This window comes from Artemia franciscana, chromosome 11, assembly GCF_032884065.1.
Source record: "Artemia franciscana chromosome 11, ASM3288406v1, whole genome shotgun sequence".
NCBI lineage: Eukaryota > Metazoa > Arthropoda > Branchiopoda > Anostraca > Artemiidae > Artemia > Artemia franciscana.
In genome coordinates, this window is record NC_088873.1 from 12,558,325 (window position 1) to 12,571,485 (window position 13,161).

General features: G+C 33.5%; 1 protein-coding gene across 1 annotated transcript in view; it reads left to right on the top strand.

The window, feature by feature from the left end:
* LOC136032553 (plasma membrane calcium-transporting ATPase 2-like) overlaps nucleotides 1–13,161 on the top strand; it is a 342,097-nt gene that overhangs the window by 274,297 nt on the left and 54,639 nt on the right. Inside the window, exons 24-26 of the mRNA XM_065712822.1 lie at nucleotides 266–445; nucleotides 3,474–3,668; nucleotides 11,677–11,883. Coding sequence (XP_065568894.1) covers nucleotides 266–445; nucleotides 3,474–3,668; nucleotides 11,677–11,883 — 582 coding nt within the window. The remainder of the gene's footprint in view (nucleotides 1–265; nucleotides 446–3,473; nucleotides 3,669–11,676; nucleotides 11,884–13,161) is intronic.

Consider the following 13,161-nt stretch of genomic DNA (forward strand, 5'->3'; position numbering starts at 1 on the left):
CCATTGACCAGATGGGTTTTTGTGTTCTTTTACGAATACGTTGCCGAGATTTGTCATTTTAGTCATTGATTTTATTTCCTGATGTTTTCTGCAAACTCATATCTCAATGTGCTGACCTTGAAATTGTTCTTGCTATTGTTGATTCTTATTTTTGTCATCTTTTTTAGCTCCTTTTGTTGTCTAATTCATTTTTTTTCTATATTGAAATGGTCGTCTTAGCTCAAAGATATTGCAATAAATAAACATACTTTATTCTATGTTATAGGTACCGGAAGCGATACGAATGTGTCAGCGTGCTGGAATTACTGTAAGAATGGTTACTGGAGATAACATAAATACAGCTAGATCTATTGCAATGAAATGTGGAATCGTTACCAAGGATCAAGATTGTCTTATTCTTGAGGGGAAGGACTTCAACAAGGCTGTTAGGGACCAAAACGGAGAGGTAAGCCAACCTATAAATATGAAAAAAATAATAACTAAACCTATTTTAATAAATAGATGCTAAATTAATGGAAAAATTAATTAATGGAAAATTAAATTAAATTTTTGTCAAAATTAATGGAAAGTTTTATTGTGATTATTATGCATTATTACTTTGAATACAAATAATAGTAAATAATAACAGTTATCAATCGTAAGTACAAATGTAAATAATAATAATTAATGAAACTCGAAGGAAAATCAATAATTAGATCTTTAATAAAAAATCCGTTTCCCACATGAGCTTAGATCTTTTAATATCTTTTCTCACGTTTATAACTTTACACATGGAGAGTATTGTGTTTAAAGGTTGTGTTTATGGGATTTGAGTTTACGTTAAGGTGCAGGTTGCACCTTAACATTTTCAGTGGCTATTAGTATGAGAAAAAAGCAGAGTACCAGAGAAAAAAGAGGTGAGGCAGTTGAGGTGTGAGGCACCAAACCTCAACTGGAAGAATTTGAGAGGTGGATAAATTTTGAAAATGCCCTTTTCTCACGTTTATAGCTTTACACATGGGGGGTATTGTGTTTAAAGGTTGTGTTCATGGGATTTGTGTTTACGTTACAGTGCAGAACTGTGTTCACGCTGAGGTTGCACCTAAACATTTTCAGTGACTATTAGTATTTCCAAGGAATGCTCCAACAAGACCTACATCATGTTTCTACCTGGCCTGTTAAAAATTCTGAATCCAAAATTACAAATTTAAAACTGGTTCAAAATGTTGACTTCTGAAATGTTAACTTAAAAATTTGGAAGAAGCCTTAATGCGCACTAGATAGATACCGAGAAAATACTTATTTGATATACCAGTAAAGGTGTCCCATATTTTGTTTAGACTCTGTGGGCTTTACAAAATTAAAAACTAGTTTTTGACTGTTCGTAAAGATGTTTGGAGAGATATAAATTTTACAACGAAAAACATGCAGTCTATTAACTTTATAATTAAAACTTAAACCATCAAGTGATTTTATTTACTCTTTATATTGTCATATTTTTCTCGAAATTGTGTTTTAAAAAGCAGATAAAGGTTCGTTGTTTTTTTACCTACTAGATATATTACTCTTAAAAGTATCCCAGATTTCAGAATTCTACCATTAATCTCCGTCAAATCTGCTCAACATGGTATAGACTTGCTTCTAGGTTCTTTTGTATGTGTAATCTTGAAGCTGTGCTTAAATGTCAGTGAATGCTCCCTCTCTCTCTCTCCCTCCCTCTCTCTTTCTCTCTCTCTCCCTCTCTCTCGCTCCCCCTTATTCTCCCCTTCTCTTTATCTCTCTCCTTCTCTTTCTATATTTATCTGTATTTGTATCTCAAAAATTGCATTTTTAAGGCCAAAGATTTTGAACGACAACATTTTATTTGTTTAAGTTTTAATGCGGTTCCTTGCAATTAAAGAAACTTCTTATTTGAAGTCTAACTTTGACTTTCAAGAGAGAATGCGTTCTTTGTATTTCTGCCCTTTCTCCCTGGAAAAAGTATCCCTCCTTCTACAATGGCTGGACCTCTTTGCACCTGTAAACATATATCTTTCCCTCTCTTTCTTTCCTTTTCTGAGGAAAAATAATCTCTTTTTCTTGGCAAACATTCTAAGATTGGTCTTTTGCAAGAATAACATTTATATAAATTAGCCTAGATTTCTATCATTTATATGATTTTGATAGCGATCAATTTTGATTTTCTGACTTTTGTCGGCAGTTAACATTGAGAACTTGTTATTACGAATATATTTTTTGTCTCCTTCTCTTGCATTAAAGCCAAACTCTCATATCAGAGTTAGGAGTACGTAATCTCCTTTATCTTATTTATAGCATTCACGGAATTGCAGAATTTATAGCATTTTATTTGTATCTTTAAAAAAGAATCAAAGACCATTATTCCACTTATTTGCTGAAATTAGTTGCAATAATGCTTAGTTATGTAAATATTTTTGGATTTATAAGTTTTTCTCTAAATACGCTCCATTATGTCAAATTTATTATCCGTTTTCCTTGAATTTGTCAAATTTTTTGTCTAAAGAATATTCCATAATATGCTGTTCTGGATACACTTGGGAAGTTTTTATTTGCTTCTACGCCCCCCCCCCATCCATTCCTTCTCGACAGAATCCCTTAATCGTAAGAGGTTTCCAACGTCCTTAATAGTTTCCAGTAACTCTTACACAGTTATATGAAAATATCAACAATTTATTTGGAAATTTTGAGAAAAGTCAAATTCCCTGAAAGGCTTAGTAATAAAAAAAATTTCATCTTGCCTGTTTCCAACGAAACTGACTTCTCTTTTACGACGTGTTTTAGGCTTGACCATGGCTTTCAAAGTGGATCTTTCTAACTTCTAGTTTTTATCCCAAAATGAATGAGCGTGTCGTTATTTTTTTTACATAATTTTTCATTTTAAATTTACCCAGGAATAAGTTAATTATTCTTTTATTTATTTTAAGTTATTTTTTTGGTCAAAATTCAAAAATTGATCACAATTGCTTTGGTGTTAATGTTAACTTTATTTTGAAGCTGAAACGAAGTTTTTTTTTAATATGTTGTAACTGAAATGCTCACTGATTGTATTTTGGTTTCATTACTTAGTAATGATCTGTTCAGCCATTCATCCCAATTATCTTTGTAAAATTTTATTTAATATAATTCATATATTTAATAAGATTAACACGTTAACAACTAAATAATTGATAATAATTATTACGTTTCTTAATTAACTAATAATTAGTTAAATTAATAAATTATTATTAAAAACAATTTATAAAATTCAATTCGCATTATTAAATATAAATGAAATAATTTATTTTTCTAAAAACAATAAAAACTTAATAATTAACAATTTTGTAAAAAGTAAATAAATAACTTAATATAATAGATATATTCATTTCAAATAAACTCAAGAGATGCTAGAACAAAAGATTCCCTCAATTCTCCAATTCTCGGATTGTGTCTCTTCGGTTCTCAGTGGCTACCCTTTGCTTAAAATTATTTACTTTTAGGTTCAACAAGATTTATTAGACAAAGTTTGGCCTCGATTAAAAGTTCTTGCGAGGTCGTCTCCCACGGACAAATACACACTTGTGAAAGGAATAATAGATAGTAAGTTGACTGATAACAGAGAAGTTGTTGCTGTCACAGGAGATGGCACTAATGATGGTCCAGCTTTGAAAAAAGCTGATGTGGGATTTGCAATGGTGAGTTTCAATGTATTCTATCTCCTAATAGTCAGAACCTACCTACCGGAGAGTGGTAGGTGGCCCATCACATCCTTTTCTGAAAATATACTCAGACCCCCCCCCCCTCTTCTGAAGATTTATTCTTTTTATGGCACTTGGTATTAACCAAGTGATATATAGCAATCGCAAATTCTGTCTGTCGGTCCCGGTTTTGCTACTTTTGGCACTTCCAGGTGAGCTAGGACGATGAAATTTGGCAGGCATATCACTGACTGGGTCAGATTAAATTAGAAATAGTCGTTTTCCCGATTTGACCATCTGGGGGAGAGTGGGGGGCCCGTTAATTCGGAAAAAATAGAAAAATTGAAGTATTTTTAACTTACGAACCGTTGATCAGATCTTAATGAAGTGTGATGTTCGGAAGGATATCGTGTCTCAGAGCTGTTATTATAAATCCCGACCGGATCTGGTGACATTGGGGGGGGGGGAGTTGGGATGGGGAAACCTAAAATCTTGGAAAACACTTAGAGCGGAGGGATCGGGATGAAACTTGATGGTAAAAATAAGCACACGTCCTAGATACATGATTGACATTACCGGAACGGATCCGCTCTCTTTGGCGTAGTTGGGGGGGGGGGGGGGTAATTCTGAAAAATTAGAAAAAATGAGGTATTTTTAACTTACGAACGGGTGATCGGATCTCAATGAAATTTAATATTTAGAAGGATATTGTGTCTCAGAACTCTTATTTTAAATCCCGACCGAATCTGGTGACATTGGGGGGGGGAGTTGGAAGGGGGAAACCTAAAATCTTGGAAAACGCTTAGATTGGAGGGATCGGGATGAAAATTGTTGGAAAAAAAAGAAGTCTTAGATACGGGATTTACATAATTGGAACGGATCCCCTTTATTGGGGGGGGGGTTAATTCTGAAAAATTAGAAAAAATGGCGTGTTTTTAACTTACGAAGGAGTGATCGGATCTTCATGAAACTTCATATTTAGAAGGACCTTGTAACTCAGATCTCCCATTTTAAATCTCAACTGGATCCAGTGTCATTGGGGGGGGGGAATCTTAGAAAATACTTAAAGCGGAGAGATCAGGATGAAACTGGATGGGAAGAATAAAAACCTGTCTAAGATACGTGACTGACATAACCGGACCAGATGGAGTTGGGGGGGGGGGGTAATTTTGAAAATTGAGGTATTTGTAACTTACGAAAGGGTGACCAGATCTTAATGAAATTTGATATTTAGAAGGATCTTGTGCTTTAAAGCTCTGATTTTAAATTCCGACCAGATCCTGTGACATTGGGGGGAGTTGGATGGGGAAACCGGAACTCTTGGAAAACGTGGAAATTGGGGTATTTTTATCTTACGAATAGGTGATCGGATCTTAATGAAATTTGATATTCAGAAGGAATTCATGTCTCTGAGCTCTTATTTCAAATCCCGACCAGATCTTTTGACATTGGGGGGAGTTGGAGGGGGAAATTTTGGAAAACACTTGGAGTGGAGGAATCGGGATGAAGCTTGGTGGATAGAATAAGAGAATGTCCTTGATACGTGATTAACGTAACCGTACTGGGTTCGCTCTCTTTGGGGGAGTTGGGGGGAGGGGTTCAGTGATTTGGCGAGTTTGGTGCTTCTGGACGTGCTAGGACGATGAAAATTGGTAGGCGTGTCAGGGAGCTGCACAAATTGACTTGATAAAGTCGTTTTCCCAGATTCGACCATCTGGGGGCTAAAGGGAGAGGAAAAATTAGAAAAAATTAGGTATTTATAACTTACGAGTGGGTAAACGGATCTTAATGAATTTGATATTTAGAAGGGCATCGTGACTCAGAGCTCTTATTTTAAATCCTGAGCGGCATTAAGCCTCTGATTTTCCTTTTAAATCATTATATTGATTCTTAGAATTTTGTTAGAGCTCATATCATATGTGCTCTTGGCTCTTAGCTCTTCTTGCCTCGTCACAAGTGCCATATGAGCTCTTAGCTTTTGTTAAATTTGAATAGCAATTAAACAGAAGAATATATACATTAATGCTTTTATCTTTTGCAATATATTGCAAAGAAAAATATAAATTACAAACATTGATGTTTGAACTTATGAAACTGGTGATTGAACTCGGAATAGAAAGGTAATATAAAACAGTTAAAAAATTGGAAATGCTCTAATCTATATTTTTTTATTATTATCTCAATTTGGTAATTTTTATGTGGTAATTAATATTACCACAATTCGGAAAACTTTTGCTTGTCGCGCAAAACGTGTTCTCATAACAGTTTAAGTCATTCTCGCACTATTTTCAGCTGCAGTAATCATAGATCACCACAAGTCGTTATTTGCAACGCATCTGTAGTTCACTATTTGCAATCACTATATGGCACTTATGGCCATCACCACCACGATGGCACTTATGGCTATCACCACCACGATGGCACTTAAGGCCATCACCACCCTCTTGAATAGTTCCAGTGCTCATTTTAGAAGTCAGTGATCTAAAGAAAATCAAGAATAATTTATTACCGAAAAACATAACAACTAAACTTGTAATAGCCACCCCCCTCCCCAAAAAAAGATACAAAAAAAACACTTGCACAAGATGCAACTCCCAAAAGTAATCTAAATGAAGATCCTATATGTCACACTCCAAATACTGAATAACATGTTAGGCAAGATGAGACTTGGGGGCTTTTTCGGGACTAGTGGAAAGACTTGTTTGCAAGAAACAAGAATTGTCTGGACTTGGAAAGCCATTTCTGGCTTGTGATTTTTGGTATTTAATTTAAATTAATACGCTCATGATTTTAACAAGACTTCCAGTTTTGACTTATTTCATCATTTTATTGCCAGCTGTGACAGGAAATGAATAGCATTTTTTAACTTTGCAAAATTGCGACTGAGATCCATTATTAATGCTTTTTATCCATAAGAATTCATTATGACCATAGAAGCGTGATCATTTTTTAAATAAATTGCTTTTTCACTCGTTATCCACGACTTGTTGGTGTAATTTTCAACGGCTGGTCTTATAAAGCCTGCATCGCTTTCCATTGGTTTTTTACGCGTGCCACTTTCTTGCCGCTAAAATACGGCTATAAATACCCATTAAATCTCGTGGTTGGGACCATTTGATTGAGTGTTGTAGCTACCAATGACAAGTTAGGGAATGACACAAACATAAGAATAAATTTTTATTTGTTAGCAGTAGTACTAAGAAAAGAAGGCGTGGAGGAGTTTTTTAGATCTTATAAGCCAAATTCAAATCTCGTATGCTTACCAGTTTGCTAAGTCGAAATTAGTAATATTAAGATCATAAACGAAGCTGATAGATCATGAATGAAGCTCATAAATACAATTTGCGCAAATTGGATAAAATGCACTAACTTACTGCAAAAACTTGAAAATAAATTCGTGTCCTACAAAACGTCCTAATTTAAGAGATATTAGGATGGGAACTCGATATCTCTACAAAGGAAAGTCCTGTGGAACCAATTTTGCTATTAATATTTTTTAATAGACCTGATTGCCATTATTCCATCATATTCACTTTTATTTTGAAATTCTATATCGCCTAAAGAGGCGTTAAAGTAGAAGGGGCTCACCTGTGCATAATTTAACATAAGGTACTGTACGCAAGAGGAAAAGGATACCGTTGCGAGATAAGTAAGGTTCACACATGCAGATTTAGCTTAGGATAAATTTGGGATCCCGAGACATTTTATAAACTTCATAAAAACAGATTTAATAGTAATGATGCATTTATTATAAGCCAAAAAATGGCGTGCAACACAGTATTTGATAATACAAATCACAAGGTAAACAACATAAGTGTCAATATTTTTCCCCTTGCAACAAAAGTAACAAAAAACGCAAGCTTTGATTATTCTCCTTTCTTTACCACTTCATTAACACATTTACGAACGTAAATGATTGTTATTTTTAAGGTCGTCTATAGAATCCCCGGGAACTAAAGGTTATATCACTCAAAGAAATTACTCTTTAAGTGAGAAGGCTGCTGGGACCCTGTTGAAGGTTTGCCAAATCCTCAACTCTGAAATTGCTTCTGGGGTAAAGTAATCCGTATCTGAGGCTAACCTTTTCCTTTCAAAATACTTTTTTCTTGCAATTCACTCAAACACGGGATCATATCCCTTGTCTCTGCCCGTGAATCTAATTTAAAATAATATTCAATACCAAAAACCTTTTTAACCCGGGCATAAAACTTCAACGTCTCGGACCTCTTTACTGCCTGATTCCAAATCTTGATTTCCTGGAGTTCCATCCTACTCCTTAGCCGAGACATAAATGATTCATCCTTATCTGGCGGTAACTAGCCCCTCCTTCCCAATATTTAAGTTTTAAAATGTATAATAAAACGGATGATTTTGATTTTGAAGTGATTAGTTTCCCATTCCCTGAAAGTAATATACACTCAAATATCACATATTCAGCGTTTTTCTCACAGTTACTTCGTTATGCAAGGATTTGTAGTAATTATATTGATTTTAAAAATAGATGTAAAATCTTAAGCCAAAAATTGATATCAAGAGGTTTTTCTGCAAATAAATTAACTTGGCAATTTAAAAAATTTAGTTTTCACTATAACGAACTTCTAAATAAATATCAAAAGAATTATCTAGAAATACTTAAAGAAATTTTTAACTAATTTCGGAGGTTCGAGAAATGTTGTCACAGTGCCATTTATTTTGAATTGTGTTTCTAATTGAGCGGATTTTTTTTTAAAAATTAGCCACATGGTAAAGATGAATTCTATAATTGTTTAGTTCATTCAGGTTTTTTGCAATGTGTTAATATTTGTGATTTGGTAAAATTTATAATATTTAGTTTACCTATTGTTGCTAAAGGGAGGGATATATTAACAGGATAAGCTTGTTTTGGTTTTACTTGGTTGTTTTACATTTGCTGTTTTTTTTTTTCATAGGCATGTATTTTGGGGGTGATACCTGACGCGGGGATGCCATGGATATTCTGTGGTAGCCACAACACTGTGCTGGGTAGAGAATTTAGAGTGGCGAAACCCTATATAGGCCAGTGTATTCTCCTGATGAGCCCTTATGTCGGGTGTTGCCTCTGAATTATTTGTCTATATTATTTTTTTTATTGTTCGGTAAATGACGACTTATACTTATTGACGACATGACTGCCTGTCCATGGATTATTCTTTATGGTTGATTGTGTGTGGCTATGCTGTTTGACCTATATGATTGTATGGATGAGTAGGGTTAAGGCCTCATTCAAGTGCTGGTCTATATTAATCACTAATTTAGGAAAACAGTCTTCCTTTTCTCCTTCTGTCTCTTTTTTTTTTTTGTTTGTGCTGTAGCATTAGTGATTTCTCTTTTCATGATATATATATATAATCAATGACACTATGGTTTGGCTCCGAGAAGCAAGTGTACTCACCTCCACCTTTGTCCTTGCCAAATCTTCCATTACAAATTTCTAATCTATTTCCTATACCATATACCATATATACCAATTTCTCCCCTGGGTATTTGTTTGCATAGACAAGTCGTAACTGCTCCTTGAGATACTGTAGGTGTCCGGTAGTATTTTCTGAATTTTCATCTGAAAAAAAAAATCGGTTTTACCTCTAATAAATTGGATATATATACATACACTAGAACCACTTACCACAACCAGACGTCCCCCGGAAACTTCTGTTTTATAAAATGCGTTTCTTCATGCAACACAAGCCGCGTATCTTCAGGAGTATGAACTATTTTTTGGCGCAAGATATACAGAACTAACAATGAAAAGGTATTTTCACACTTAAATCTACTCCATACTATATTTTTAGATCGGCTGGCAAGTCTTACTGCTGAAGAAAATGACGTCTGGCTAAAAAACTTAATTACAGCACCGTAATTCTGATTATTCTTGGAGGTTTTTCTATTCACTTCCAAGAAGGAATAATCATTTAAGGAAGGGCACTGCAGATCATCCTTAGCATTATGCCAAGATTCAATCACACACAAACTATCTAACTCCCTATATGTTGTCATTAAATTATTTTTTCATTTTAAAACCTTGAATATTCCAGCACCCTTTTCTAAACACACAGTTGACGGAAAGAGGTATATGCCCACACTGATCCTACTCCTCGCCACTTATATTCTCTAAGGAGTCTCCCCCCCCTACCTTTTGAATATGAATTCAATCCGCTTAATTCAGCTTGTGAATATGCATCTTAATCCATCTTTCAGTCCTTTAGACTTGAAAGATTTGAATTGCATATAATTGTTGACGAAACTTATGGAATCTGACTTTCCGTCAGTATTATGTCAAGACTCAATCACACAAACTATATCTAACTCCCTAAACGTGGTCATTAAATTATTTTTTCATTTTAAAATCTTGAATATTCCAAAACCCAGTTCTAAGCACACAGTTGACGGAAAGAGGTATATGCCCACACTGATCCTACTCCTCACCACTTATATTCTCTAAGGAGTCTTCACCCCTACCTTTTGAAGATGAATTCAAACCACTTAAGTCAGCTTATGAATACGTATCTTTAAGTAGTTAAGACTTAAAAGAGATGAATTGCATAGAATTGTTGACGAAACTGCTTCCAAACAATACAAACAATGAAAAAAAGTTAGCCCTCAAATTATTAGAAAAAGGAGTCAAAAGTTTTGTTTTTTTTATTTATTTTTTCAACAGCAACATCATATAATTGTGTCCAAGGATTGTTTATTTATTTTTTCTTTATTCATATATAACCTGATAAATTTTGTTTAGCAGCTAAATAATCTTTTAATGTGTAGTAGTATTGATCTCAACTGTGCAGCCAGGTCACTCCTTGGCGCTCAGCTCCGTACTGTACTCTAGGTCGGATTTTAGTATTAAAAAAAACGCATATATGCATCTTAAGTTGTTTAGACCTAAAAGAGATGAATTGCATAGAATTGTCGACGAAACTGCTTCCAAACAATACAAACAATGAAAAAAAGTTAGCCCTCAAATTATTAGAAAAAGGAGTCAAAAGTTTTGTTTTTTTGATTTATTTTTTCAACAGCAACATCATATAATTGTGTCCAAGGATTGTTTATTTATTTTATTTCTTTATTCATATATAACCTGATAAATTTTGTTTAGCAGCTAAATAATCTTTTAATGTGTAGTAGTATTGATCTCAACTGTGCAGCCAGGTCACTCCTTGGCGCTCAGCTCCGTACTGTACTCTAGGTCGGATTTTAGTATTAAAAAAACGCATATATGCATCTTAAGTTGTTTAGACCTAAAAGAGATGAATTGCATAGAATTGTCGACGAAACTGCTTCCAAACAATACAAACAATGAAAAAAAGTTAGCCCTCAAATTATTAGAAAAAGGAGTCAAAAGTTTTGTTTTTTTTTATTTATTTTTTCAACAGCAACATCATATAATTGTGTCCAAGGATTGTTTATTTATTTTATTTCTTTATTCATATATAACCTGATAAATTTTGTTTAGCAGCTAAATAATCTTTTAATGTGTAGTAGTATTGATCTCAACTGTGCAGCCAGGTCACTCCTTGGCGCTCAGCTCCGTACTGTACTCTAGGTCGGATTTTAGTATTAAAAAAAACGCATATATGCATCTTAAGTTGTTTAGACCTAAAAGAGATGAATTGCATAGAATTGTCGACGAAACTGCTTCTAAACAACAAAAACAATGGAAAATAAATTAGCTCTCAAATTATTAAAAAAGTAGTCACAAATTTTATTTTTAACTTTTTTTCCAATAGCAACAACATATAATTTTATCCAAAGATTGTTTATTTATTAGTTACCCTGAAATTCAGGGAAGACAAACTGTAAACAAGTAAACTGTAAAGTGTAACTGTAACTGTAACTGTAAACTATAATAACTGTAATAATAATAAACTAAATATAAAATATAATAAATATAATAAAATATAATAAACTATAGTAACTGTAACTGTAAACTATAAACAAGTAACTGTAAACCGTAAACAAAACTGTAATGGCACTTAACTATTCAAAATTTCAGGGTATTGCTGGTACAGATGTGGCCAAAGAAGCTTCTGATATTATACTAACTGACGATAATTTCACAAGTATTGTCAAAGCTGTTATGTGGGGACGAAATGTATACGATTCAATTGCTAAATTTCTTCAATTTCAATTGACTGTCAACGTTGTTGCTGTTGTTGTCGCTTTTGTTGGCGCATGTTTTATTCAAGATTCACCTCTTAAGGTAAGTACAGCTGGACGCATAGTTTCAAGCACGGGGGGGGGGGGGAAGGCTGATAGATTTTTTGTGATTTTAGTTTCAGAGTATTTGAGTAACTTTTTTTCTTTTTATGTATTAAAGGACGTTCTAGAAAATAATGATAACTACGTAACTATTTTGCAGGATTTTTTTTAACATCAAATTCTATCCTAATCCAGGCAAAGAATCTGTCACATGACACGCCTAAAATGGAAGAAAATCGGTTGTGTTTTTTCTTGCTCGTGTTAGAAAAGAAGACAAATTAACCCCCCCACACACACATACACACACCATAGAATGTTCTTAACGGAAGTTTTAACTGAACTCCCTTGCCGTGAAAAAAAAAAACAGTATATACTCTATTGTGATGATTGGAAACGAACTGGATTGTATTATAAAAGTACTCTGGAGAAATATTGCCTTCAGCTGTTCGTTGTATAATCTCACCTGATTGGCTACTTGTTATATATGTTGCAAATTATGTAGAATAAAATGATTTTCCATATTTGAAGAAGACCATTTTAAAGGTAATTTCAATACACCCTCATGCTCTGGCACATAACCTCAAAAAAAAAAAAAAAATATTGATTTTATTTTTATTGGTTTCTGTGCTATAGTTCTTCTTCATTTCTCTAAAGTGGTTGTTGGTCATATGGCTGAAATACCCGCTTAGATTTTCTTTTAATAAATGCTTTCGGAAAAGTCTCATTAATCTCCTGTTTTTTGTATGATGGAAAAGCAGTTTGGTCTCCGCCATTACTTGTACGAATGCTATATTACCTTTTACTTTTATAGGCATGTTATAAGTGAAATTTTTTATTGTTACCTAATTGATTTCTCTTCGTTTATGATTGTTTCTTTTTCTTCTCTTGAATGCGCATGAACGAGGTTTTAAAGCTGTAGCTGCTGTACGGATACTTTCTAATGATTGAAAACATGATACGTAATCTCTTTAGCAAATAACTAGGTATTGTTATATCGAACTTTTTTCTGTTTTATAGACAGTTCAAATGTCATGAAATGCCCTCCGGATATGATGGAGAACTGAAAAAAAAAAGTGAAATCCATTTCTAGTTTTTTATATATTTACCATTACCAGGATAAATCGGAAATCTTGCATACTTAATGTACAGTTATAACACTAATTTAAATATAGTAGTACTAATTATATATATTATTTTACTGATAATGATCACAGTAAAAAATTATATCTAATGTTATTAATTAAAAATTATAGTTATAACTTCGTTTAAAACTTATATT